Source organism: Anopheles coluzzii, chromosome 2 (assembly GCF_943734685.1).
Source record: "Anopheles coluzzii chromosome 2, AcolN3, whole genome shotgun sequence".
Lineage (NCBI taxonomy): Eukaryota > Metazoa > Arthropoda > Insecta > Diptera > Culicidae > Anopheles > Anopheles coluzzii.
In genome coordinates, this window is record NC_064670.1 from 651,948 (window position 1) to 678,436 (window position 26,489).

General features: G+C 48.7%; 4 protein-coding genes across 4 annotated transcripts; 2 read left to right on the forward strand and 2 right to left on the reverse strand.

The window, feature by feature from the left end:
• The first annotated feature begins 111 nt into the window (after positions 1-111).
• On the forward strand, positions 112-1,551 carry LOC120949458 (SWI/SNF-related matrix-associated actin-dependent regulator of chromatin subfamily B member 1). The gene is made up of 2 exons (XM_040366771.2): positions 112-310; positions 376-1,551. The coding sequence occupies exons 1-2, from the start codon at positions 230-232 to the stop codon at positions 1,402-1,404; spliced, it is 1,110 nt and encodes a 369-aa protein (XP_040222705.1). The 5' UTR covers positions 112-229; the 3' UTR covers positions 1,405-1,551.
• On the reverse strand, positions 1,483-5,935 carry LOC120949456 (uncharacterized). The gene is made up of 4 exons (XM_040366769.2): positions 5,755-5,935; positions 2,255-5,684; positions 2,073-2,180; positions 1,483-2,007 (listed from the first exon to the last, which is right to left on the reverse strand). The coding sequence occupies exons 1-4, from the start codon at positions 5,830-5,832 to the stop codon at positions 1,595-1,597; spliced, it is 4,029 nt and encodes a 1,342-aa protein (XP_040222703.2). The 5' UTR covers positions 5,833-5,935; the 3' UTR covers positions 1,483-1,594.
• Positions 5,936-6,003: 68 nt separating this feature from the next.
• Positions 6,004-7,694, forward strand: LOC120949457 (uncharacterized). The gene is made up of 3 exons (XM_040366770.2): positions 6,004-6,523; positions 6,601-6,868; positions 6,946-7,694. The coding sequence occupies exons 1-3, from the start codon at positions 6,095-6,097 to the stop codon at positions 7,464-7,466; spliced, it is 1,218 nt and encodes a 405-aa protein (XP_040222704.2). The 5' UTR covers positions 6,004-6,094; the 3' UTR covers positions 7,467-7,694.
• Positions 7,695-8,150: 456 nt separating this feature from the next.
• Positions 8,151-26,276, reverse strand: LOC120948934 (protein purity of essence). Its single transcript, XM_040365812.2, has 8 exons — positions 26,057-26,276; positions 25,827-25,924; positions 25,167-25,603; positions 22,101-24,650; positions 21,530-22,029; positions 17,569-21,464; positions 8,722-17,502; positions 8,151-8,629 (listed from the first exon to the last, which is right to left on the reverse strand). The coding sequence occupies exons 1-8, from the start codon at positions 26,176-26,178 to the stop codon at positions 8,466-8,468; spliced, it is 16,548 nt and encodes a 5,515-aa protein (XP_040221746.2). The 5' UTR covers positions 26,179-26,276; the 3' UTR covers positions 8,151-8,465.
• Between the last annotated feature and the right edge of the window lie 213 nt (positions 26,277-26,489).

Consider the following 26,489-nt stretch of genomic DNA (forward strand, 5'->3'; position numbering starts at 1 on the left):
CGAATCGTTTGAAGTGAAGTAGGAGAGGGAAGGATAAAACTTCGGAACGAGCATTGTAGACAAGAAAAGGAAGGGTAGAGAAAATTAGCGAGATGCAGCAATTTTTCAACGTCAAAAACCCTCGCCATGTTGTACGGGTCTGTGGAACGCTCGAACAGCGGCTTGTTGTGTTTGGTGAAACTGAACTAACAATTTGGACGAATTTCCGCTCTTGGAATAGTGTTTCACAATGGCATTAAAAACCTACGGCGATAAACCGATTAGTTTTCAGGTAGAAGAAAATGGCGAATATTATTGCGTCGGTTCGGAGGTAAGTGACGTTGCGCGGGATGTATCTACAAATCGTCAGCAACTAACGCGAGATGCATTTTGCAGGTTGGAAACTACTTGCGCCTCTTCAGGGGCAGCCTGTACAAAAAGTATCCGGGAATGTCCCGGCGCTTACTGACGAACGAGGAGCGCAAACGGCTACTGGACTCTGGCATTAGCAACCATCTGCTGTCGAGCTCTGTCTCGCTGTTAAAAGCGACCGAAGTACAGGATGTGCTCGATGGCAACGATGAAAAGTACAAGGCCGTGTCGGTACACACTTCCGAGCCACCGGCTCCGCGGGAAAGCAAATCAAGCAAGAAGCAACCGCCATGGGTCCCGACGATGCCCAATTCGAGCCACCTGGACGCGGTGCCACAAGCGACACCGATCAATCGGAACCGTGTGTACAACAAAAAGGTGCGCACCTTTCCGATGTGCTTCGACGATACCGATCCCACACTGAACGTGGAGAATGCATCTCAGTCGGAAATATTGGTACCGATTCGTTTGGACATGGAGATCGAAGGCCAAAAGCTGCGCGACACCTTCACGTGGAATCGCAACGAATCTATGATCACACCGGAACAGTTTGCCGAGGTGCTGTGCGATGATTTGGACCTTAATCCGACACCCTTTGTGCCGGCAATCGCGGCCGCCATTCGGCAACAGATCGAGGCGTACCCAAACGAGCCGGTTGTACTTGAGGAGGGTTCGGATCAGCGAGTGTTGGTAAAGCTTAATATCCACGTCGGAAATACATCCCTGGTTGACCAGGTGGAGTGGGATATGGCGGAGAAGGAAAATAATCCGGAGGAGTTTGCCATAAAGCTGTGCGCCGAACTGGGTCTGGGCGGGGAGTTCGTGACGGCCATTTCCTATTCCATCCGAGGGCAGCTGTCGTGGCACCAGCGCACCTATGCGTACAGCGAAACGCCGCTGGCCACGGTGGAGGTACCTTTCCGCACGCCGAGCGAGGCAGACCAGTGGGCACCTTTCCTGGAGACGCTTACCGATGCCGAAATGGAGAAGAAGATCCGCGACCAAGATCGAAACACGCGGCGTATGCGTCGTTTGGCCAACACATTTACATAGACTCGTCACCCCATACCACGTATTTCGCAGATTGTTTTAATCAGACATCTCCTAATCATCTACTCGACTACGGTAATCTTCTTTCCATCATTCTATATGTGTATGTGCGTGTAAGATTAAATAAAAATCCAGGAACACAACAACATACCTATCTCGATGAAAACAGGTAGCTTTACTATCTATACGATGATCAGCCATCCGGTACATCATCCTCGAGTTCGGTATCTTCATCACTGTCTTCATCATCATCATCATCTTCGTCATGTCGTGTGCGTAGCATTCTAATGATATCAACGGCTGTGACCTGTCCGCCGTCGATATCGTTCAATAGCTCCAAATTGAAGCTTGGCTTTGTATCCACCGTTTCCGTCGTTTCATCTTTCGGCACTGTTTCCGTAGGAGTGACGATACTTTCTTCTTCCCCCCGATGAGCGGCATTTGGTTCTTCACTGTTTTTCACTACCTTTTTGGCATCATCCTCTGAGCTGTTTATTGTTTGATGCCAACTGACCGATTCGCAAGGAACTGCTTCTGTGTTTTCCAACGGTGTATGTTTGTCTTTGTAGGCAGCTAACATCTCTTGAGTTTCCGGGTTATGCTCATCTGAAATTAGGCAACCGAAATTAGTCGTGGCCATGTTCTACCATCTGCGTATATTGAGCGCGTACCAGTGAAGCAGTATGAAATAAAGTTTCCCTCAAATGCAATCTGGCCCGATGGTACCTGTATTTCACGCTCCGTTACGATTAAACGCTCCAGCTCTTGATTACCATCACCTGAAAAGGTAAAAGCAATGTCCTTAAGATTCAAACAACAAATCGTCACCAAGGAATATTACATTTGTACATACGTGTGTTTGAAATGATGGTCATTGCGCCAATGTCTGGTAGATAGTGGTTTTTGTCTACGATTACCATATCGTCACAGGCTGCTGGTACAGGACGACATGGAACTTCTGTGACTTCGGGAAAGGAATTACCCGCACTTGTACCCTCTACAGGGTTTGCAAGCATTTCCAGCACATTTGTGTTGCTTCCGGATTGAGAAACACTGTCGCTTAAATTGGCCATCATAGTAGTTGGCGGTGGACAATATTCTGTTGAACACTGCACTGCAGTAGCCGGTTGAAGTTCATCGCATGCTTTGGCCATATTCTGTATCGTTTGCTCGCCGTAAATACTGTTGCTATGGTGTCCACCTAAATCTCCAATGCATTGGGCGGGAGTTTCCTGTACACAGGGTACGTGAGCGGCTACATAGTCCAGGCTTAGTTGCTGCTGCTGCTGCTGCTGATGCATTAAATACATAGTTTGGGGTACTTCCATAATAGTAAATGTCGTTACATTATGGGCTACATTGTGATTGCTGTTTGTGGATGAGGGCCCCAAGACTGTCGCTAGTTGTGCGACGCCATTTTCGTGCTGACCATCAACACATGGCGCTAGATTTTTGGTGGATTTTCTTGGCCTACTTGCCGCCTTTGTCTTGCGAGGTTTTCGTTTGCTGGTTGTTTTGCTAGTCGTTGGTGTCTGTATTTCCGTTTGAGATGGTCCGAAGAGCTGATATTGATCGAGTAACGTTTGCTCGGTCACTTGGGTCACGTCACTCCTCAGTTCGCTTTCCGGCATAGCGAGCAGATTGACTTTTTGTTCCGTGTTCCGGTTTTTGTTGTTGCGTGGTTTTTCTTTTTTGGTGGATATTCTAGGATTGCTAGCTTTTTTCTCGCGAGGCTTTCGTTTGTTGGTCGTCTTGTTTGCCGCTGGTGCTTTTGCTTGCTCTTCTAGCAGTGGGAATCGATTATCTGCGCGCTGCTGATAATGATCGACTAAAGATTGCCGATGGTCTGAGATCACTTTGCCTCTGTTTTCATGCTCCGTAACAGCCGGTAGATCTTTCGGGTCGATTATTGTAATATTTGTCACCAGCTTTAAATTGCTCTCCATGCTTTCCCTCGCGATTGGTGCTACGAAAGAGGAAGAAGTGGCCGCTTGTTCCGGGTAGGTTTCGACGCCACACGGAACGTGCATTAGCTTATCCGTCTTTACTGGGCAGATGAGGTTTTGTAACGGTTTAAGCTGTATTTCGGGTTTGGCGGTTTTTTTAGCTATACTTGAGGCCGCAAGTGCACTGTTTACCATCTGACCGAGCATCGGATTGGAAATGGAGGTGTTGGCAGGGAAGTTCCCCAGTGGTTCATCATTTTCTAGCGTCACATCATCGATGTTCAGCATCATCAGCAGCATAGTCCAGTGAAATATTTTCCGAAAGCGTTCCACAAATGCTGTCATTGCCTGGTCGTACATAGCTTCGTCTAGTTTGCCGACCTTTTTCACCTTCAGCTCTGGTAACATTTGCTTCGTTTCTGTCTGCTCACTAGTACTGCACGCGTTCAAGCAGACGCCCCGCAATCCCAGCACGGTGTTGTAGTTTGGGGGGATACGGCAAAATAACATCGCATCGCCCGACACGGTTATCTTCGGGCGCATAATTGACACAACAGTCGGCCAATCCAATGGTGACCGCAGCACAGCATTCAATGCGGCCTTATCATTTGCATTCAACTGCCTTTGCGCGGAACAAGGCAGCATCGCTTTATTCATACTGTCCTCATGAAACGCTTCTAAAAGGTGTAGCAGCATTTTGGTGCCCGTTAAAATGTGGCTCTGCGTTGTGTCAACGGCCAGCCTGTTGCCAAATTTGTACCGGAAGCAAAACTTCATCTGCTCATACAAACTCCATTCGGCGGTCGTTGGTTTACCGGTCTGGAAGAGATTGATCGGTCCGCTTCCCGTTTTCCGAGCACCACTCTTCGGTGCGCTCTTAATATCAAAGATGGTTTCAATCCAATTCTTATCCGTCACTTTGGTTGACAGTTTTTTCTTCTCCCTCCTGGGCACATCGTCCAGCGTTGCCTCGGGATTCTTCTCGAGAAACCGCTCGATGGTGTAGTAGCGCGTGCGGCAACTTAGCCGGGAGTGGTTGCCAAGGTACTTTGAGCAGTGAGCCCAGGAAATCTTCTGCGGCCCTTCCTCGGTGAGGTGTTCCGCGATATAGCTCATCAGGCGTTTGTCCTCCCCGAGACTCCAGCCAACATGCCTGTTGACGAAGCGCAGCGTGTTCTTGTACCGTGCCCAAACTTGCTTGGTGGTTCTTCCCGGCAGCATGTCATCGGGGAAAAATTTAAAATCATCGCCGTATTGCTGCACGTACGCCGTAATTACGCAGTCTTCTTCCTCAGTAAACTTGGCACCTCGCAGCGGCCGTAGCAGGGTGTACTTGTACCGATGGTACACCTGCACCTTGTTCCGGTATGGCATGCGTTCCACGATCTTGTTCCATATGACATTGTTCCCGATTCGGTTTTCATCGACTAGCCGTAGCAACAGTTCATCCTCTTCGCGAGTCCAGGGCATCTTTTTCGACTGCACAAGCTCGGAAAAGTTTGTTTGATAATGCACAAAACACTGGTACTCGGAACGCTGGCCCACACGATCCGCGATCCGGTCCCAGTTGTGAAATTTGTGCGATTCCGCCGCCTCCACTAGCTTCGTTTCTTCCTCCTGTGTCCACATTGCTCGTTTAAAGCCAGGCTTGAGATAGTTGTTCCACATGCCTTCGCAGGCGGCGGCCGAGTGCCGACCGCACATGACACTGGTCGATATTTGTAACCAGTCGACGGTGAACTTTTGGCGCCCATACTGTCCGTCGTACGATTGGGCCTTGTGCCAAATCTCTTCTATTGGCAGCGTACTTAGTTCCATCCGTTCCTTCCTTATCCGCGCCGCACTCTCTGAATTGTTGCAAATTTTTTCCCGTAGCTCGTTCTCCCGCTGGAGAAATTCTTGCGCCTGAGTCTGGATGCTGCTCGTCAGCTTGTGCTTGTCCTTGTGCGTCCACAAGCTTTCTGTCGATTCGAACAAATCGAGCGGGAAAAATTCTTTCTTCACGTTCTTCCGGTACAGATAATCCTCGTTGTGGGGGCCCGGGTAAAGCTCGTGGTCCTTGAAAAACGGTTGCCCACAAATGTACCCGGGATAGCGGGGTCGGGCCGGCCGCGGTTTGGGTGCTAAATTTTGCCGTAAATCATCGAGACCTTTCTCCACCTCAATTAACCGATTCTGACACCGCGCTAGCAGTCCCTCCAGCTGCATCCGTAGCATCAACAGCTTCGTTTTGTAATGATGGTTCAGACCGATTGCATTCTTGGTGGTAACGTTGACATGCTCGCGTATAATGTCCTCTACCTCGAGGGTGTGATTGTGGTGCGTCTGTTGCCCATCCTGCAAATACGAGACATCCGATCAGTGGATCAGCGTTGTACGCTTGCTAGAATTGTATCTTTTTGCTTACCTCATGCGTAACGTAGTCGCTCTCTGCCTCCGATTCTGTGTAGTAGGAAGACTCATAGTCCGAACTTACACTGGACATAGCTGTGCGGTTGTAGCATGCGACGAAAATATGCAAAAACGCTCACTCCACACCATACAATGGTGTTCCGCGAAACAACACGACAATCGCAGCAGCCCCTCTGCCGTTGTTGATTTCCCAGCTGTCAACGATTGTAAACAATGCTCCTTCATCACATGTGACAGTTCACAGGAATCGTAAACATTCCCAGCCGCAACAACGAAACGGCGAAATCTCTCTCATCCGCTGTATTAGAAGGTGTGCGGTAGTGCTCTAAACCACGATGTCTTATGCGGACAATGCGATACGCATTACGCGGTACATTAATCCACACTATTTTTACTACAAACCGCTGACGGCGTACCTGCCAGGTCACGAGGAAACGCAATTTGCGGTCGCTCTTAGCCAGCACTGTGAGGCGGCGTACGGGGAACTCTACAGGACAGTGCGGAAACCACAGGCGTGGGAAATACAAAAGCCGGGCACACTGGTAGCACTGCGTAGCATTCAGCTAGAACGATGGATACGCTGCCTTGTGGAAGAAACCGTCCAGGATATGGATGAAAACACATGGTACCAGCTGTGGGCCATCGATGAAGGCATTGCAATCAAATCGGACCCGAAGTATGTTCGATCGCTTCCGGAAGCGTTTGCGAAGGAACCACCGCATGCGAAAAGAGGTGCAATCATCAATGTGCTGCCTAGCGACACAGTAAGTTTAGGATCTGCAGAGTCGGCTTCCGTCTGTTATCAGCTAACCTCAATGTTTTCCCTTCCCCCTCAACACAGCGCTTCGATTACATACAAAACGAGCTAATCCAGGAACCAAGCACCCGCTGGTGCCCGGGCATTGTGGCCACAATGGAGGGGTGCTTAGAAGAGGCAGCCAGTGTCACAATGGTAGAGAAGGCAAAGTTCGCGTTTAAAGGCGAAACGATTCACTTTGGCGAACTGTACGTAACCTCGCAATGCAATACTTCAGGCAGTATGGCAGATCTACTGCGGACCGCTTGCCCGAAACAGATCATTACGGCTCCTGAGGCTGGGTTCATCAAAGGTATAAACTGAAGCGATAGGGATCCCCTTGCACTAGCCTACTGTGACGATGTATCTTTTTTTGCTTTCTATTTGCAGCGTTCGTAAAGCTACAAACGCATGCCATGAAACGATTTCTTAACAACGAAGGACTGTCTGATAAGCATACCCTGAATAACTTTGTGCAAAAGTTTTCGCGCAACAACTTACCGCACGCGCACCACCATGCGGAAAGGGCACTGGACATGGACACTGAGCTATCACAGAAGGTGCAAGAGTGGCTGAAACGAAACCAAGAAGCCTGCTTGGCCATGTTACAGGAGCAAAAGATGAAGGAAGAGCAACTGAAGGTGCCCGAAATAACCAGCTTTACTGCGGAAGGTATCATGAGGTTTCCAGAGAAAAGTGGTTTACACGGTCCCCGTTCAGTTGCTTCGAAAAAGTCGAATGAAGTAAACTGTACTTCCTCGGGGGTTGTTAATCCTGCTGCGGAAACGTGCGATGATACCGTGAGCCACGCTGCTTCACTGTCTAGTAGTAAGCCATCCTCCGTATTGCTTAACGTACAACGCCATAAGGCTAGACTGTTACTGAAGAGTTCCACAGTTGCTCAAGAGTAATGGATGACTTCGGGATCGTGATCATCTAAAAAAACCTACGAATATTTTCGAATGTTTCGAACTTTTGACTGAATTTATCAAACCAACAATCTATTGATTTCATTTTTTTATGAAACTTTAGACGTGAACTATCATATACGCAATTCTTAAGACATGAAATGTTACCTACAATACTTTCGTTAACACAGAACAATGATTATGAATAAAGCATGAATTAATGCATGGAAATTTGCGACTTCATTTACGATCGGGGTAAACGTTACAAAATGAGAAGGATCTGTTGGCGTTTCGTGTATAATGTTTTGTGAGAAGAAACCAATACACGACTGATTGCAGCCGTAAATTGTCAAACTCCGTAAAGATTGGCTTCTTCTTTTTCTTTGGCACAACAACCGTTGTTGGTCAAGGCCTACTGCCTGTACCCATTAGTGAAGTGAGCTTGGCTTTCAGTAACTTATTGTTACCATAGCAGGATAGTCAGTCCTACGTATGGGGGGCACGGTCTGTTCGGGGCTTGGACCCATGCCGTACGAGTTGACGATTGCACCACCAGGCCTTCTGTGAAAAAAGACTGGCTAGTATGGTAAAATCAGCCATAGATAGTTTTGAGGGATCATCAAACACCAAACTAATTTAATCGTTTCGTTCCTAAATAGCGAGCATAAAATAATTGCACAATCTTGATTGCATTTATGAATACCTTTTAATTTATTTCAATTAACACCATTTGATGACAAAACAATTTATATATGTATGAATAGCATTGATAAAGATTATATTGAAGATAAATATGCATATGTGCTACCGTCCCAATCTTCATCAGTTTACGATGGGCCAATATTATAAGTTCGCATGCAACTATGTGCGCTACAGCATAATGTAAAGCGTTTCACACTCGATTAAAATACGTGCGTAGTGGGGCGCCAAATGAGCCAATGACAAAATCCATTAAGCTAGCCGCCAGCAACGCTTCTCATTTAATGATCCGGCCGAGTATCTTCATTCTGCACCGCTCGATCCTGATGCAGCTCCCGCCGGGCCGGTTCCACCGCTTGAACCTGCTGCACTTGATCCTCCAGCAGATGAACCACCACCCGGTGCTGGCAGCGCTTGCAACAGGTCCTCCATCCACGCATCTGGATTTTCTATTTCTCCGAGCAGGCCTATTTGAGTGAGAGAAATATAATATTACAACACCGAACGATTGCGTCTGGTCGTGTTTGCTGCTAATAGCTGGCGGTACCAGAATCCTTACCTGCCACGTCACAAAATTCGCCAAACGAAGCGCACGGTAAGTATTCCTCCGTGAATGTTTGCAGTGTGGTGTCGGCCGTCTTGAGAAGGGACTCGTCGTTTCGGCGAATGTAGTTGAACAGCGAGATCGGCCAATCTTCGTCCTTCGGCGTTGTGACGGTACGGAAAAAGTTGCAATAGATCAAATCGACAAGCCCCCAGAACATCAGATATGGTTTGTAGATCGTGTAATCCTTTGGATGCTTATCGGCAGGTGCAAGGAACTTGCAGACGGAGTTCGGGCTTACGTGTCGGGCATGAGCGATCACAATCAACCTCTGCAGATGTACCAGCTTGTGGCGTGACCACAGGTCGGGTGTGTGCAACGCTAGTGACATGGTGAGCAGATAGAGGGGACCCTCCGCTTCGTAGGCACATTCCAACCAGCGTTCCGAGGGTTTGTGGCCGATGAAATTGGTCAGGATCATCTCCTCGCGCGAGTATGACCGAGACGAGAGCAACGTGTACAGTCCATAAAACAGCAGATAAGCGACCAAATGCATGTTCGACTGTGGACCACCACCGCCAGCATCCTCGTGGAAGCTCTTTTCTTGAGCAAAGCGCCAAAGCAGCAGCTTCAGATCGTGCATCGAGCTAGCGAACGTGATTTCACACCGTTGCGTGCACTCCTGCATGTAGGTGTTGTGGCGTGCCATCGACGATGAGAACGAAGACTCACTTACGTCCGGGCCCCACAGTGGAAGCAATCCGTTGCAACGGGTGTTGGCGTTCTGCAGCGAGGCGCTTTCCCATTCATCGCGCGATCGAGCTAATCTGATTGCATTCATGTGACAGTCCACGTGTACAACGTTGAAGTGTGTTACCGTGGTGTAGCCGGTCGTTTTCTTCTGCTTCATCTCAAACTCCTCCACGTTGGCGCGCTTGGAGAAGGTGTAGATGCCCAGTACCTTGTTTGGCTGGCAGGCGTATCCTTCGCGACAAATAAAGCACGCCAATCCCGTCTCTTCGCGCAGTTTCTCAATCTGCGACAGGATTGAACCCTTTGCCGTTACCTGTCCCTTTTCGTTTGTACGCATTCCAAGCGCGTCCAGCTGCTTCTCTCGGGTCGCCATTGCTAGTCGCTTCTTTTCGGCGCGTGTAAAATCGCGCACTTCCTGTACGCGTTTGGCCGTCGCTGGTTCAGTGCACAGCGCTTCCAGGAGGTTTTCTGCCAGCGATCCTACATGCTCGTCACTAGACACTTGCTCCAGCCGATGTATGATCGGGATGATGTCCTGGGCAACGGCAAGCTGGGTCGCTTCGTGTTTCGTGGCCAGGCCAGTGAGGAAGCGCAGTATATATTTTAACGAGGCGCGAGAAATGAATTCCTTCAGCTCATCCGAATCCGTGCGCAGCAGCGTTGGCTTCACGCACGGTGCATGGGATTTGATGTAGCCGAGCGCTTTCTCTACAATGCCCAAACTCATGATGTAGTCTTTCAGTGTTCCTCCAATAGAATTGTGCTCAATACCGGTGGTCAAAACACAGAACAGCTCCATCTTGAACTCTTCCTCGGCACTGCGCTCTGCATCGAATCTGTCGAAGTTCAGCACCGAGCGGAAATGTTCGCACAGAAGCGCCATCTTGATGTCATTTCCGTATACTAGAGCGGCTAGTACGCGGATTAGATGTCGCAGTACGGATGGATTGCACCGGACATTCGAGCAGTTCGTGCAAGATAGTAGCGCCTGTACGTACTCCGGTCCGCCGAACGTGAGCGAAAACTGGAGGAACGAATCCAACGTATCAGAAGCGGCCTTGGACAGAATCGTTTCCATAATCTCTAGCAGCTGCTCTGTTACTGCCGACTGCTGTGCATCGCTTTCGTTGCTTTGCAAGCACAGCTGCAACACCTTCAGGAGCGTGTTGATTGCGCTCAGTTCCGGCTGACAGAGTACCTCCTGGCAACGGGACACTTTCACGCTTAGCAGGAACAATTTCAACAGAACCTGCAACAGGGTACGTGACTTTGACACGTTCTGCAAACTTCCAATGCGTTCCAGCATGACCTTGAGTCCTCCACAATCGGCTAATACGTTTGCCATACGGTACAACTGTTCGTTGTCCACCTCCTCTTGGCTCTTGGCGTTGAGTGTTTCGATGAATTCCTCGGTCGCGTCACCTAGCAGGCCGCGCATACGATACACAATGCGCATACTGTCTCTCTCGCCGCCTTCCTGGAGCCATATTTTCTTGTACACCTCCTTAACTGGTAGATCCAAACTGATGATCTTGTTGTGCACCAATAGCTCCATTCCGTTATCATCGTCCAGCAAAGCGACAAGCTCGCAATCGATGCAAATCTTGTTCTTAACGTCACGCATGAGAGGGCCAAGACCGGCCTCGTGGGAAGGATAGGGGTTACCCAGCATACGCCCTTGCAGGTAGTCCTCCTGCTGCGGGTCCTTCTCTAGAGTGAGGAAAAATTCGCCCACGTCGTTTTCCTCTGGGTGTATTATAGAGCACAGTCGCTCGAACATGAATACTGGTGTTTTCACGTCCGATGTCGGTGTGCGCCGCACGGTGTCGATGCATACCGCCATAAAAGCAGCCGTTTCCTCTTCCGTGCCAGTCGTCATTTCTTCTAGCATTTCGAGAAGCTTCTCTTGTGCATCATCGATCAAGCGCGTGCGCTGTACGATCAGCTTGCGGAGGTCAAGATAACCCTGGAGCACTGGTCCTAGCAATTTGCCCTTGTATGCTTTTCGGATCTGTGGATTTTCCAAGAAAAGCGCCATCAGTTCCACCAGCTGCCGTAGCGCGTAACCCTGGGCCAGATCGGTCGAGAGTGTAGTTTCTTCCAGACAGTGAATCTTCTCAATTTCTTCCGTTACCAGTTGCACTAGCAATGATAAAACACCTTTCAAAGCAAGGTACTGTCGCCAGGGTGTTTCGTCTGCTAGCATGCGATAGAGAGCCAAAAACTCGGCGCTGGCCTCTCCACTGTCTCCGACGTAGCGCAGAAAACTGGTCAAAAGATCCAGAAGCTCCCGTTTTCGTTCGTTTGTGCGGCTCAAGGATGTAATGAGTGCACAGGCCAGTTGACGTCCAAGTCGTGAATTGGTGTTAAACAGGATAGGTTGCAACCAAGCAGCTTGCAGCTCGACCGGAATCGATGTGACCCCTTTAGCTAAGGCCCTCTGTCGCCATCGTTTTGCATATTTTTCCACCAGATACGCATTGCGTACAGTAGCTCGTCGATGTTCCAAAGCTGAACGGAATCCAGTCCCGATAGGCTGCGATGGTGCAGCGGCAGCAGCAACCATGGGTGGTGGTGCATTTTCGCCTACCGTACGACGACTGGTAACCCCGGTGGTATTGGCCGTAGGTGCAGGAGGCATTCTTGCTTTCCAGGCAGCAAACGAATGATTCGCATCGCCTGCGATCCATTTTTCATAGCTAACGGTAATGCCTTCGATTGGTTGTACCGTACACAAATCTTGCAGCGAGCTTACAGTCGGTTCTTTGCTATGTTGCTTGCTGCCAGTGGAGATCGTGCTCGCTAGTACCGGCGGTGGGCAGATGAGTGACTGCACAATTCGCAAACAGGGGTGAATGACAGCAGTAGCAGGACCGCGGGCATCACGAGATGCCTGCAGGAATAGTTCGATAACGGTGCGAAGCTTTGTTTCCCAGCAGCTATCGTCCTGGCTGGTCATTGCCTCCAGTAGAGCCATCTCGTGCCGCACAGCACTATCCAACGTTGCCAATGGGACAGTTCCTGACAGCGCCATCTTTACGCGGTCCTGCAGAAGCTGACATAGCGAACCGGTAGCATCGGGCAGGTCACGAGTTAGCAAGCACAACAGATGACGAACTTCGTCCTGCAGTTGATGTGTTCCACGGCGTAAATTGTTTATTGCAAGCTCTTGCACCAACCCTTGGCTGCAAAGGCCGACTCTACAGGCCATGTTGGATGCCATTGCTCGAAGCAACGTGAGACATTGTTCGGTCGATGCAAGGGCACAGCCGTAACACTTGTTCAAAGTGACTGCCGTAGTTCTGGACGACGTGCCTGAACTGGAGGCGAAGCTCGTCGACATAGCTCCCGGTCCACACGTAGGAGGAACATCCATTTGGCTTCTGTCGTATGCCACTAGCTCTTTGCGACATGCCTGCACCTTTTGGATAATCTTGCTGAGCTCCTCAAAAGTAGTTTTTGATTCCACGCAATACTTTTGCGCCAACAGCTGTATGACCTTGTTAACCTGCGAAGTTCCTCCAGCTCCTCCAATGACCGAAGCACCGACGAGCGTTTCGTCGAGCGTACGGTCAAGCTTGTGCTCGGACACTTTTTGAACTAGCAGCTCCAAAATCTGTTTGTTGTTCTGTAGCGATTTATACGAGCGGTCTGCTTTCTCCAGCGATGTGTGAATTGTTTGTACGGTTTTCGCTCGATCTTCCGCCGATTCGATCGGGTCCACCGCACAGCACGCTCGGCCATAGATGCTGTAGTCGAACTTAGCGTACTTGCAGAATCCACATGAATGGCAAAGGAACGGATCCTTTTCGTCGTAGTTTATCGCACGGCATTTGTGACACTGGAACACATTCTCACCGCAGTTGCCACACACGCCGGGATTGGCAGGAACTACTGCGCTACATCGCGGACACTGCAGACTTTCGCTTGATCCACTTACAGTTTCGTAAAAATCAGCGTATTCGATCATCAAATTGCAGGCTGTAATCGGCAAGGAGAAGTCGATCTTGACATCTGTTTGGCCCGACTGCAGGGTCACCTTCCGCGCCTTGTGCCACATCAGCGGGCGATTCTTCAGCTCCACCACCGCCTGCACCGTTCGGTTGTTATAGTAGATGTTAATCGTACGCACCATTTTGGCCCGCTTCAGATCGGCAATGCGTAGTACAATTTTTGATATCGTATGGCTTTGCACGAGCTTAACGATCGTTGTAGTGGTCGTAAACTTTGAATCCACTTTTATGGTTGACAGTTTTATGTTCGAAAACGGTACTTCTGGATTGTTGCAAACAAGACACGGTTCCGATTCCAGATAGAATCCTTCCAGTTCCAACACTTGACCCAGCGCTGTGTAGATCGGTGCATTTGGGTGTTTTGATAGCAGCTCATTCTGCTGTCGTAGGACTGAAACAGCCTGGGCAGTGTAGTCCGGCAGCTTATCTATCAGCGAGCGTGTATTAAGCGTCAGATAGCCGAGCAGATCAACAAACTGTGCAGTGCGTTTACCGTACGCTGGTAGCAATGGCCACAAACTCCACAGACACTGAAGCAGAGTTTCTTTGTGTAGATCGCTGCTGTTTTCGTAAAATGCGTACACAAGACTATGCGCTTGCCAGCGGATCGATGTCGAGTTGGTTTCGAGCAGGAAGCTGCGAATGAATTTGCTCAAACTGGCCGGACTGACCTGGTTGAAGATTTGTGCCACTAGGGCAACACACTGAGCGGCATCGAACTTTGACTCTGACGGTGCAGCCATCGTGTCAGATTCTTCCGATTTGTCGCGATCCTTTCGATCCTTTACAACGACCGACACTTTCATTTGCTGATCCACTGTAACGCCGGAAGACGATGGTTTACTCTGTTGTCCCTGCGATGACGTGTTGCAGATGGCGGATTGAAGGAGTTGTAGTATGATCGTCGATACGCCTTCTTCCAGTTGGTACGTGCTGATGTTCAATAGCGAAGAAAGTATGTCCGAGTTGCGACCACAAAACTTTTGCCAGTTTCCGGTGCGGATTGATGCTATTTCTTGACAGGCACGGAAATGTTCCGTCAGCTCAACCAACGCATCGTAGCTGAGGATGGTCGTATGACTACTTGTGAGCGATGGCGATGATGATGCCTGGGAATAGCCAGCTTCGCAGCATTTTTTTACCGCTTTCATATGTGTGTCCAACGAATGTAGATCACGCAACTGGCGATACTTTTCTTTACTGCCGCAAATATACAATAACAGCTTTCGAACCTGGCGTCGCAGAACCGGCGACTGCATGTACATCATATATTCACACAGCGTGGAAGTCATGTACTCGCACAGTGAATGGTTCCATTCCTGGGATGATGGATGTCCCGAAGATAGTTTCAAAATTTGGTAAGGTAGCCTAACCGCCATCTCCGTTAGCACCTGTGAGTACATCTCGAATACATCGTTTGATCCTTTAGGGAAGGGTCTGGCGAAGAACGGCTGCATATCTGGAAACACTCCATACATGGTTGGTTTAAGCAGCACGTTCGACGGGGCTCCTCCTGGTGCTGTTATGACCGGTCCCGTATTATTCGAAGCCACGTTTGCTGTACCACTGCTGGAAGAGGCAACATTCGCCGACGCATTGGCGTTAGACGCTCCTATTGCAGGTGAAGCCAATTCATCGATTGAAGAAGCGCTGGCGTTTTTCCAATGCGGCAAAAAGGATTCCATTATCATGAGACAATACGGAATGGCATTGTTCTTCATAAGCGCATTGGCTGTAGTTTGCGCCAAAAACGTTGCGTTATCCAACACGGCTTGACTGACACTCGATCTATCACCGCTCGAGGCATTAGCCGCCCCTGAAGTGCCGGCGGAAGATGACGATGATGATGATTTGGACTTCACTTTTCCCATCAAAACGCCGATTAGACGTAGTACCACAAGTTGCACCTCCGTTTTGGGGTTTCGGTTGGCCATTTCGTACATTTTCGTAGATGGAATTTCCAGCCGATCGATCAACGCTTGTAACAATAGGCTCAAAGCTTGTTGGTCTGCTTCCTGAGTGCCATCCAGATCGGACGTAAGCATAAGAATCACCTGCATGAACGGGATACACTGCGCACCACTCACGGTGTCCAGGGCGGAAAAGTTTTCCACCAACTGATTCAGAATGGAGCATCGCAAACCATGTAATTTGTTGGCAGTTTCCCCGCTTGCGTCGGACGACTCTGCTTCCGCAGCAGGAGCCTGTGCTGAAGTTGCGGCTGCCCCTGCCGATTGTGACGGCATTTGATCGACCACAGAAGTGCGTGGTGGCGATGGATTCGGCTGCTCTTCGTATGTTGAGCTGCGCCCGGAAGTTCCACCGATGCTCTCTACGCCACTGCAACCACTCTCGGATCCACCGCTTCCACTGCCGGCATGTTCACCGGCAGGAGACGTTCGCAGCGTAGACCCTTCTGTGGCAACGTTGGAAATTTCATCATCGTCCGATCCGCCTCCAGACGCGTTTGATTCCACGTTGAATGAAGAGCCACCGGCAATTGCTGCGGCCAAGCTTTGCGCAGCTGGATTTCTATTTCTTCCCTGATAATTGGCAATACTCTGCTGCAAAAGCTGTAGATCGGCCTCATTATCCTGGAGGCTAAGCGCGATCGCTATCTCCATTATAGTGTCGTCCGCATCAGGTGTCTCTAGCAAATGCGGAAAACCAACGCCCAGTAGGGCTTCCAGTGAGGCAATAGCCTGGTTGCCTGCACTTGGTTCCAATCCCAGGGATTCGATTGCATCCACTTCCTGCATTCCACCGGACGCGGCTGCTGCTGCAGCCGCTGCAACGGCAGCAAAATCTTCATTCGCCGCCACTACACTTCCCGCGGAAGTCGACGGACCAGCTCCTGATGTTGATGATCCTCCAGCTGATATCGTTGATGATGACGGTCCTGCAGTAGCAGCTGCTGCTCCTCCCGATCCCGAGGGTGTAGGTGTGGAACAAACAGGAGGGCTTTCAATAAGGACCACCTTTCGACGCTTGAGCTTCGGTCGCAATAAACGAATCATTGCTATTTTCGCACTATGACTTATGATCGGTGCTGGGTCGAGCAGCAAACGAACAAAGAGTTTGGCCATTTTCTCGACCTGCTCACTGTCAGCCAAGGCGAAGGCATAAATGATTTCCACCAGAGAGTAGATGACTGCTTCCGTATGACACAGTCCGCGTTTTACGATCGCGATCGGTTCTTCATACGCTGGAGTTATACGGTACAGCTCTTTCATTAGAATCATCATCAGCGCTAGAATGTCCATCTGCTGTTCCGCGCATATCTTTGCCATAGCTTGTGGTCGTTGAATAGCGATGCTTCGCATCATCAAAACAGCTCGATAGAAAGCCTCCGGATCAATGTCTCCGCTCTCGGTTGCTTCGTACATTTGCTTCAGCTGCCGGTAGATGTCGTTCAAAATTTCTTTATCTTTGTACGAATTATACGCCGCTTTGTTCGGGTGGCAGGTCATTAGTACATTGCGAGCATCCTGTTGGACTACGTTCACAGTCGGGTAGAGGATCAAGTTTGTAGCCACATCGATCGCTGTTTGACGATAATTGTCGTCGCAATTTGGACCACCTAGCAAAGATACGCCACTGTCGAGCACGTGCAGCATGCTGGACAGCATACGATCCAACGACGTCATGTACATTCCACCTGCATCATTTTCGTCGGCAGCAGCTCCATCGCTGCCAGCATTTACATTTGACATCGTCGTCTGTCCATTGCTACCAGAGGCACCGTTCGCCATTTGTCCTCCAGCAGCATCCTCTGTTTCTTCGGGCCAACCAAACACATCTTTAGTTTTTCCGTATATCTTAATGCTGTCCAGGATCGTTATCTGTTCAGCATCTACCGAAGCTCCGAAGTGAATGCTGAGTTTCTTGTCACTTTGCAGACTTTCTTCTCTTGTTAGCGGTATATCAAACCAACGAGCTCTCGTAGCCACCGTTGTTACTGATCGACCAAGAATGGTCACTCGTTGTGGTGCTTTAGTGACGTCCTGGGAGCCAATCTGTATACGAACACCTGCAAAAAAATTGAAATGTTAAAAGGTGACTTGAATAAATTTGAATTTACCACGCATTTACTTACCTGTTATAACCATATTCGTATCGTTATTAGAAACTTCCAGCGTAAATCCGTTTGCTTTAGTGGACGTCACGTACAACCCTGTTGAGTTTAAGCGATGTTTCAAGTGTTGCGTATTGTAGATTTGCAGTAAATCATTTCCTCCGTATTCTACTTCATTCATCAGTGTGCAATGCTCGAAGAAGTCTATCGGGAAGCTTGGAGCAGATCCGGTTGCACCTTTTCCGCCAGCTGATAAGGACGCACCTCCCGCTCCATGGGCTGATTGTTTGCCCAGCTTTTTCGATTTGCGTGCAGATTTGCCATACATGCTTCCGCCTGGTCCATACCAACCAAAAGCCTGCTGTTGTCCAATGGGCTGGACTTCTGGGGAAAGCCAATAACCAGTGTTTTCTGGATGCGCAGCATAAATTCTCAAGCTGCCGTCTTCACACAACAGAATGAGCGTGGTTTTCTCTACCCCAGACACACTGTGGCGGATAGCGACCATATCCATTATTTTGGCCTTTGCATTCTGTGCCTTGATTTCCTGTGCCATATACCCATCTGGTTTAATCATAAAGATGACAGGATTGTTAAGACTCTGCATCATGGCGCACACTAACCCCGGATGGCCAGGAATTTCTGTCCACTGGCAAAGTGGTTGGGTCGTCGACTTGGAGAGCAACTTGGAGCTTGGATTGCAAACCAGGTTAATTACACACTTCACGCCATCGTTGACATTTGTTAGCGGAGCCATAAAGTTACGACCAGCGGCATAGCTGAAGAACAGCAATTGCAGGACGTGCGAATAGTAGATGGAGACGCCTCCTGCCAGTATCTGCCCATTGTCGTCTGTTATCAACGGATGGTCGAGTTCCAGCGTACTAGTCACGTAGAAGGGACCATGCTTTGCCAGGCTTTCGTCGCTGAGGGGCTGTGTGTAGATGTATCCAAGTGAAGACATAATCAGCATGTAGTACGTACCGTCTTGGTCGTACACAAACGTACAATCGCGAATCTTGCCGCTAGGCACCAGAAAATAGTACTGTGGACTATAGCTATCTTCGGCAAGATCATAGATTTTTACAAAATCTGCCGTCACTAGTGCTATCTTTGTCTGCGACGATGGCAACCAGATGGCCCGCTTTATAAAGTTGCCCGTGTCAAGCTGCGGCGTCAAAACGATGTGATCGTTTGCTGTACCCGTGCTGGTGAAAGTAAGTATGTGACACTCTTTTAAGCCACACACGGCCAGGAAATCTTCATTGGCGGGATTCGATGCGAGCGACAACACGGTACAAGGAACTGGAGCCGATGCAAGTCGTGTGAGAGTAAGCTTACGCTTTGCCGCATCTGCTTGCTTCAAAAGGGCTGACAGCTGCAATATTGTTACTTTTCCTTTCTCGTGTGATTTAGCTAATTGTTGCCTTTTTCCGTGGGGAGAAGCTAAACAGCACAATGCTACCCGACGGACGAGATAGGTCGAGAGTAGCTGTTTGATGGTTTGACCCTGTTCGCCCGAGTAATTCATTCGCACATTTTCAAAAGCACCCTCCTGCGACCCGAGTGTGGCAATCATGATTTCGTCACTCAATACATACGACTTTTCCGGACGGTGTAGTCGTTCTAGGGCACTCTTAGCACGCCAATAGCATCCCACGGGCGAGTACCTGGCGCAGTGCTCTTTAATTGTTGGCATTAGAGAGTTGAAGAAGACCAGAATGCATCGAATCACCGTCTTCCATTGGCCGGGGTTGTTCAAGGCTTCACGCGACGTTTCAATGATCTTTGCCAACTGTTGCTCCTTCTCGGAAAGCTTTCCTTGGGATGTGCGGCTTGTGCTGGAACCTTCGTGTGCAGGACTCGAAGGGTGACGCCGTCTCAGCAAGCTACTGGCCAGCAACACACTATCGGCATCGTTGGAGCGGTTTAAAAGTGAAGCGGACGATGTGGAGCCCAAAATCGACTCTTCTCCATGGCCAGAATTACTTCGTCTGCTTAGCGCCTGGCACGAACCGTCCTCCTTCGCACCGCAATCGCAGAAGAAGTTGCCATACTTTGCATAGCTTATATCATGATTCTTGTGGCAAACTCTGGCGCACACTGAGCACACACCGACACCGTCCACCATTTTGCACGTGTGACAGTAGTACCAATGCTGGTTCATGAAATCTTTCTGGGTGATGGAAAAGGTGCACAGTTTATTGCCGAGACTATCCTCATCGGAGTCCTCGACCGTACTGTCTTCTTCTTCACCTCCGAGCTCTTCCAGAATATCGTCTGCGTCGATCAGCGACTCTTCGTCCCACGGTGGATTCATTGACTTGCTACCTTTAGCGCCCAGTCCAAGCAGAAGATCGCTCATGTACTTCAAAATAGCAGTCACGTTATCTAGTTGGATAGCTGCCCTCCAACCGCTTGATCCACTTTTTCCTGCTTCCAACACCTGTGCCCGGCACACATCTAACCAATCAATGGCAGCTGCAAATAGGAGAGCATGCCCACGACCTTTGCCCGCATCGGCAAGCGTGATCATAACCTGCAGAAGGTCGGAAAACTCGATTGCCTCCTGGGATGGCGACAGAAGATTGTGGCCAATCTGAATCAAAGCTTGGAATAGAGCTTCTGATACTGACGAAGAGATACGGTTTTCCGCAACTATGTACTTGACCAGCGACTGGAGCAGTTTCCCATTGCGCTCGAGTGACTCTCCCGATGCATCTTCAATGGCCACTTTTCCACAGCTCGTTGCTGCCGCCTGCCATCCACTTCCTTTGGTCATGCATTCATAGTCGATATCCATGGCGTCCTGTTGCTCACCCTCAGTTGTAGTTGGGACATTTGCTGCGGTGGTGTTGTTGTCAGATAAACCAGCTTCTCCGGCTCCTCCGGCGGCCGTTCCAGATGCTGCTAGCTGATCAGTAATGCTCGGAATAGCCGACACCGTTGCCATGTTTGTCGGAGTTGGGACGTTGCTCGAGTTGTTTGATGCGTTTGCAGTCAGGCTAATACCTCCAGGACCAAGTAAAATGTGACTCAGCCAACTCTTCAATCGCGCACTATCCGTCACGGCTAGCTCTGCAATGCATGCGCACAGCTCTTCCTCATCGAATGGTGCATCGAGCTTTTCGGCCGCTTGGAACAGCTTCTCGAAGAATTGCAGCACACGTGTCGAGTACGCTTGGGAGATATTCGTACCGGTGAAGGATAGCAATATTTGTACCAGATTGCCAGACTTTGATTCGTAGAAAAAGTTGCGCATCGCCCGGAGTCCGTTCGATTTTTCCAACATCGATTCCCAGTACTTGAGAATATTGCAAAGTACCGATTCATCGATGTTTGTTGCCCGTCCCGTAGCGCAGAGGTCGGTATATTCAATTAAAAATTGGTAGCTGTGGCGAATAATATTTGAAAATGCGGCTAGCTGATATGCTTCGCAGTTGCTATCTCCACCCAAGAGCGATTCCAAACATTTGTTGATTGGCGCGTGTAAGTATTCGGCACGCAAATCGAAAACCATCGGGATTAGTATCTCCTTCAGGCGTTCGTCCAACTTAACATCGTCGTAATTCGGTAGCATGTAGTATATGAGGTTAATCGCCGATTTGAGCGCGTTCTTCAACGACAGCAGTATGGAGTACGACAAATGTTTTGATACCTCCGTTAGATGCGCCTCGATGACTGTCAAAGTGTGCGTCTCGACCGGAAATGATCCGCTGACAAAGTTTTCTTCCGTCAGTGTGCCCAAACTCTTGCGCCACTCGACGGTTATTACATCTTTATCGTGACCAGTGATACAATTAACCAGCTGCTGAGCAAGCTCCGAGCAGAATGAGTTTTTCGTACCAGCAATTGCAATAAGCGGTTCGATCAAGCAAGATGGTATCTGGCCACTCAAATTCTGGAACATAGTTTTGCTGAAATTAAAAACAAATTATATGGTCAGAAGCGATATTTAAAAACAACTACCAATGTTTCTTACTAGGTAGCCTCTCGCACGATTTCCAAAACGTCCAACAAAGCATGCATAATGTTCTTCGTCAGGTCTGCACGTGAGACCTCTGCCGAGATGGAACAGGGTGAACCGTCGGACACAGCTGAGCTTGAGCCTGGAGCTGAATTGTTCCCACCTGCCGAGACAATTGTTGAGCTCGAACCCGAGACATTACCATCGCTTGTCACTGCCGCCGCGGACCCGGTGTTGGAGGTCGCGACACTGCCGGAAGTTGAGGATGCAGCTGAAGTACCGGTGGATTTTGGCGTCTTCACATTCACACCCTCCTTTTCTGCCCAGCATACGGCAAACAGATGGGACATCAGACTGTCAAGAAGAATGATCTTAGACAGCCTTGGCTGGTCGGATGAGAAATTCTTGGCAAATGATTCCAGCCCCAGCAATGTCATTTTCAAACTGTACTTCACATCCGAAACGTGTTCTGTTAAACGAATCCACATAGCCTCAGCTGACTGGGTGTACATTCCCTTAAAATAGAAGGAACAGATTGTCATTAGGGTTTTGCTTTCAGTTTAATCCTGGACTTCTCTTTACTTACTTGTTTAACGAGACTGTTTACAATCAGATAATGCGAATGGGTTATGGGATGTAGACAGCGAATCGACCACAACAAGGAGTGCAAATTGGGGCTCTTTTCCTGCATTAGCGCTTCGACGTGTTGTGTGGACGGTGGCAATCCGAGCAGCAATTTCCAGCTAAGACTGAAGCAATAGTGCACAGCACACAGCGTTTGAAACGGAATGCGGGCCAGGCACATATCCGTTATGCCCAGAATATCGATCAACGCATCTATAAGCCACGGATACTTCAGTTTGTCTGGGGTACACAGAATAAAATTCCAGGCCAAGCCATCGAGCTTGAACTCTTGCTGTACCTTCGATTCGACTGTAGTCAATGAGTAGAACTTGGGTTTAACGCCGCCTACACTGAATTCGTTCGCCAGCTTACGATGCTTGTCTTCTATATCCTTTCGGCAGAATGACATCATTTTCGTTTTATAGTTCACCAGATCGGCCAGCTTCTGTTCACTATCGAGCGTAAAAACGCTGAATAAGTTCCAGCGCACCTGCTCCAACAAAACATTCGGCGGATTGTACAGGTGCTTCATCAGATACTCCAGGAACAGCAGCAACCGAGACAGTAGCATTATCTGATTATCTCGCAACGGTTTATCAGGCGTGACGCTGCGGCAAACTTCCGAGCATCGAATTACACCACCTGCCGTGAGCAGCAGTATCGATTTCTTTTGCATCAGATTGAGCGAATGGAACAGGAACAGCAGCAGCTGGGCGTGTTCAACATTCAGGTCCTCTATCTCCGACTCGTTCGGGATGGTCTGTGTGGAGCAAATGCCTTCCACAATCGTATTCACGAGTCGGTGCCATACTGACAGGCATGCTGCTTCTTTTTCCTGTGACGGTTTCAAAAGCAGAATCTGCACCAAAACTGCCAGTGTTCTTGAATAAACCTGTAGCGGCCAGACGTTTGAGTCTTGCGTCCACGGTGAAACGCCCAAATGTAGCAGAAGGGCAGACTGGAGCGATTCGTTCAACAGCGAGTTTGATATTAGATTGTGTAGGTAGCGTCCGACAGCTCCGGAAAATTTCACCATGGCATTTTGCCACTGCATGCACCCAGGTATATCGATTTCCCCGCGTGCCGAATCCCGATCAAGATCGCGTAAAATGTTAGCCAGCAGTACCATCTGCTGTTCGCTTAGGCCTGTCTTCACATACCGATTCAGGTATACGTGATTTCCGCCAAGCGAAACATCGAAAAAGTTGAATATTAACGATGCAAGGCTCAGATACTCGTGTGGCTCATCTTTTGCTGGCACAAGGTTCGCACCGTGACGGCCTTTCTCATCCTTATTTTCCTGCTCCTGGGATTCGGTCATTTCCTCGTTCATGTCTGGCGAGAGTGTTTCCTTAAACCAAAGCCCGAGGTAGCTGTCGCTGTCTTCCTCTTCCGGTTCGCTTTCCTCTGAGCAGGAGAACGTATCGTTGAAGTAGGTGGTCGAGTCACTGTAGCTCATCGGTTCTCCGTCATTGGTGTTCTTGGTGTTGATCCGACGGAGCGTGCATGCTTTGCGATACGAAACAGTGGCAAGGAATGTGAGCAGCTGCTGCAGGGTAGCACTGTTTAGCACACGTACTACGCGCTGGATTGATGTGTACTGGCCAAGAATATCAAATCCAGCTGACTCGATGCTACTGTATTCCTCTTCGTCTGTGCGGGAGTCTATCTTCAGATCATCGATCAGTTCCGTCATCAGCATGATACTGTGTCGCGCAATCGCAGCGTTAAGAACGCCGAACCCTTGCTGGACTTTGAACAGATTAACTCGCAAAGCGGGCGATGGTTGAGCCGATGCCATCTGCGGCACGTCAAGGGTTTTTAACGGACTGCGTCCCTTCAAACTTTCTTCCGTTGTTTTCGCTGAAACAGGAACCATTTGCTGCAATCCGCTGGCGTTTCCGGATGCGCCCATCGTGCCCTGAATTCCAGATATCAACAACCACGCACCCATACATATGAGGTTTTGATAAATGTGAGTGCGTGTCGATGTTTTCAGAAGGTTTCCAATTTTGGTGAAAATTTCCAATCCTTTATCAACGATAGCACGTGCGAAGTCTTCCTCCTCTTCGTTTTCCTTTTGCGTTTGGGTTGCTCCTGTTTGTCCTTGTGCTTGCTGTAGTTGGCCAGAGGATGCGGTCTTTTGCGATCCGGCCGATGCCATGGTAATGACACTCACAGCGGTGGATGTAAGCACGCAACAGTAAAGCGCTGACATAGCACACTGCGACAGGAGAGTAATCTTCTTAGGAGTGAGCGGTTCTAGCAGTGGAACCGATATCGCCAATTGCAAGTTGGTTATATCCGATTCCATCAAATTGAAAATGTTTTTAATAGCATTGGCTTCGGTATGTGTTACTGGTAGGTAGAGCGGACGGCCAAGCATGGTAGACTCTTCGTACTTGAAACGATATTTAGCAGGCGTTCCTAGAGCAGTCGTGCACCATTGCAGTAATGATTCACCTGCATTGATGGCGATCATACATTGTAAATTTTGCTTCACGAACAGATCCTAAAAAGCATAACGATGAATTTTGAATCAGTGAATCATTCAGATCTTTGTTATATAAAAAACATGCAAAGACAAAGCTAATTGCCATTAACAGTTATTGGAAAGCTTCGTTGAATTTCCGCTTGATTTTTCGATTTTGCACTAAGGTTGCTCTGGTTTGCAAAAAGTTCTTTTTACCATCGTTCAATAGCCAAAATGGCACATGATTGACATCTTTCGCTTTGGTGGCAATGGAAAGTTTGGCCAGCCCGCGTGTCGGATGTATAGCTCGGAATGGTTCAGGAAAACAGTTGCAGCAGTTGGCACAATTTTCAAATATGCTATACCAAACGCGTAAACAACTAGTGTGAAATATATGACCACAATTGGTTGCCACCAAAGGTCTGATGCAATCAGAAACCAAACTTTCTGCACAAATTTCACACACAGGTTCCATTTCGATAGTTCAAAATCAAACTAAGTTCATTCCAACGGTTGCTACGAGGAAATTAATGTTTTGCTGTTTGTCATACTTACGGTGCAGTCGATTTGTTCCTCACTAAGTGCAGCAAAAGTTACAGCCCAGCTGCACAGCGGGGTGGTTAGCTGTTGTAAAATGACCGTAGACAGATCCGATCGGGAGCGTTTCATTTCCGCTTTGGGACTTTCTTTGTCACCAGCACTAGCACCAGATCCGCCGCTGGTGCTACTGCTAGCAGCTCCAACTGATCCCGGCTTATTGCCCGGTATCTCTGGATACTTTAAGTACTTCATCCCGGAAACAGAAATGATAGACGAGGCGGAACTGGTCGCGTTGGGCTGGTTTTCGGTGGCCCTTTTGCCCTCGCAGAGGACTTTTAAGGCCATCAGGAGTATGCTGGGCTTGCATGGTGCCGTTGTATCCAAATGAAGAATTATGTAACGAATCAATATTGAAGCAGCTTCCGTAAATTGTGGAAGTTGAGTTTGCGACACTGGTGGAAGAAAACATGCATTAGTTGGAAGCCAACGAAAAAAAAAATCCCCGCAGTGAGCAATACTGAGTGTCACCGATGATGGGCACTTCATGCACTTATGAAGCAGTGACGAAGCGAATGAAAGGAAAACAACAACTTGCAGAGGGAAGAAAAATCGATACAGTATGGCCGTACTCTGTACGGGGGTGCTCTCGCAATTGCAATTCGTGGTCATACTTACACGAAGTAACCTGGTTCGTGATGTTTTCTGCGGCCAGGACCACGAAGTTGTCGAAAAACTGCTTGTGAGCTGCATCATGTTCGAGGATTTCGTTCTCACTAGAAAATATAAATAATTTCAATCAAATGATGATGATGGCGCAGTAGGGCAGTGGACGAGATGTAGCCCGATTTTCAATCGAAAATGGTACAGCTGCAACGATATGCAGCAAGGTAAAAGTATTTACTTACTTTAGTATGATGGTTTTTACCAAGTTTAACACATCGGTTTTGCTGATATTTTCACTTGATGAAGAAAGAAAAGGCTTTAAAATTGCGGCCCACTCTACACCTCCGGAATGGGCAGCAGCCATTTTGCAACTTTATCTTGCTATGAAAATTCTGCCCTACAAAGCAAACTGACAGCGACCCGCTTACACATTAGCTCGTAGTTATATGGGTATTATGATGAATGCTGGGGCAGGTGAACTAAGATGATACAACAAAAAAGACGTCGAATTTCTAACAATGCATGAAAATGTGAGAAATAAGAAGAAACAATTTGAATATTTTCGATATTGCAACAACCTGAACAAGATTTTTTTTTAATTTCAAAACAGAGTTTACATAAAAGTGTAACCACTGTCGAACAAGCTCAAACGTCAACATTGGATGGCCGAGTTGC

Excerpts from the sequence above, each read along its gene's own strand:
- LOC120949456 (XM_040366769.2), bottom strand. The coding sequence starts at position 5,832 with ATGTCCAGTGTAAGTTCGGACTATGAGTCTTCCTACTACACAGAATCG. Across the intron at positions 5,685-5,754 it reads GCGACTACGTTACGCATGAG|GATGGGCAACAGACGCACCA; the intron begins GTAAGCAAAAAG and ends TCGTATTTGCAG. Across the intron at positions 2,008-2,072 it reads TATTTCATACTGCTTCACTG|ATGAGCATAACCCGGAAACT; the intron begins GTACGCGCTCAA and ends GCCTAATTTCAG.
- LOC120949457 (XM_040366770.2), top strand. The coding sequence starts at position 6,095 with ATGTCTTATGCGGACAATGCGATACGCATTACGCGGTACATTAATCCA. Across the intron at positions 6,524-6,600 it reads ATGTGCTGCCTAGCGACACA|CGCTTCGATTACATACAAAA; the intron begins GTAAGTTTAGGA and ends CCCTCAACACAG. Across the intron at positions 6,869-6,945 it reads TGAGGCTGGGTTCATCAAAG|CGTTCGTAAAGCTACAAACG; the intron begins GTATAAACTGAA and ends TTCTATTTGCAG.
- LOC120949458 (XM_040366771.2), top strand. The coding sequence starts at position 230 with ATGGCATTAAAAACCTACGGCGATAAACCGATTAGTTTTCAGGTAGAA. Across the intron at positions 311-375 it reads ATTATTGCGTCGGTTCGGAG|GTTGGAAACTACTTGCGCCT; the intron begins GTAAGTGACGTT and ends TGCATTTTGCAG.
- LOC120948934 (XM_040365812.2), bottom strand. The coding sequence starts at position 26,178 with ATGGCTGCTGCCCATTCCGGAGGTGTAGAGTGGGCCGCAATTTTAAAG. Across the intron at positions 25,604-25,826 it reads CACGAACCAGGTTACTTCGT|TGTCGCAAACTCAACTTCCA; the intron begins GTAAGTATGACC and ends TTCTTCCACCAG. Across the intron at positions 22,030-22,100 it reads TAAACAGTCTCGTTAAACAA|GGAATGTACACCCAGTCAGC; the intron begins GTAAGTAAAGAG and ends TTCTATTTTAAG.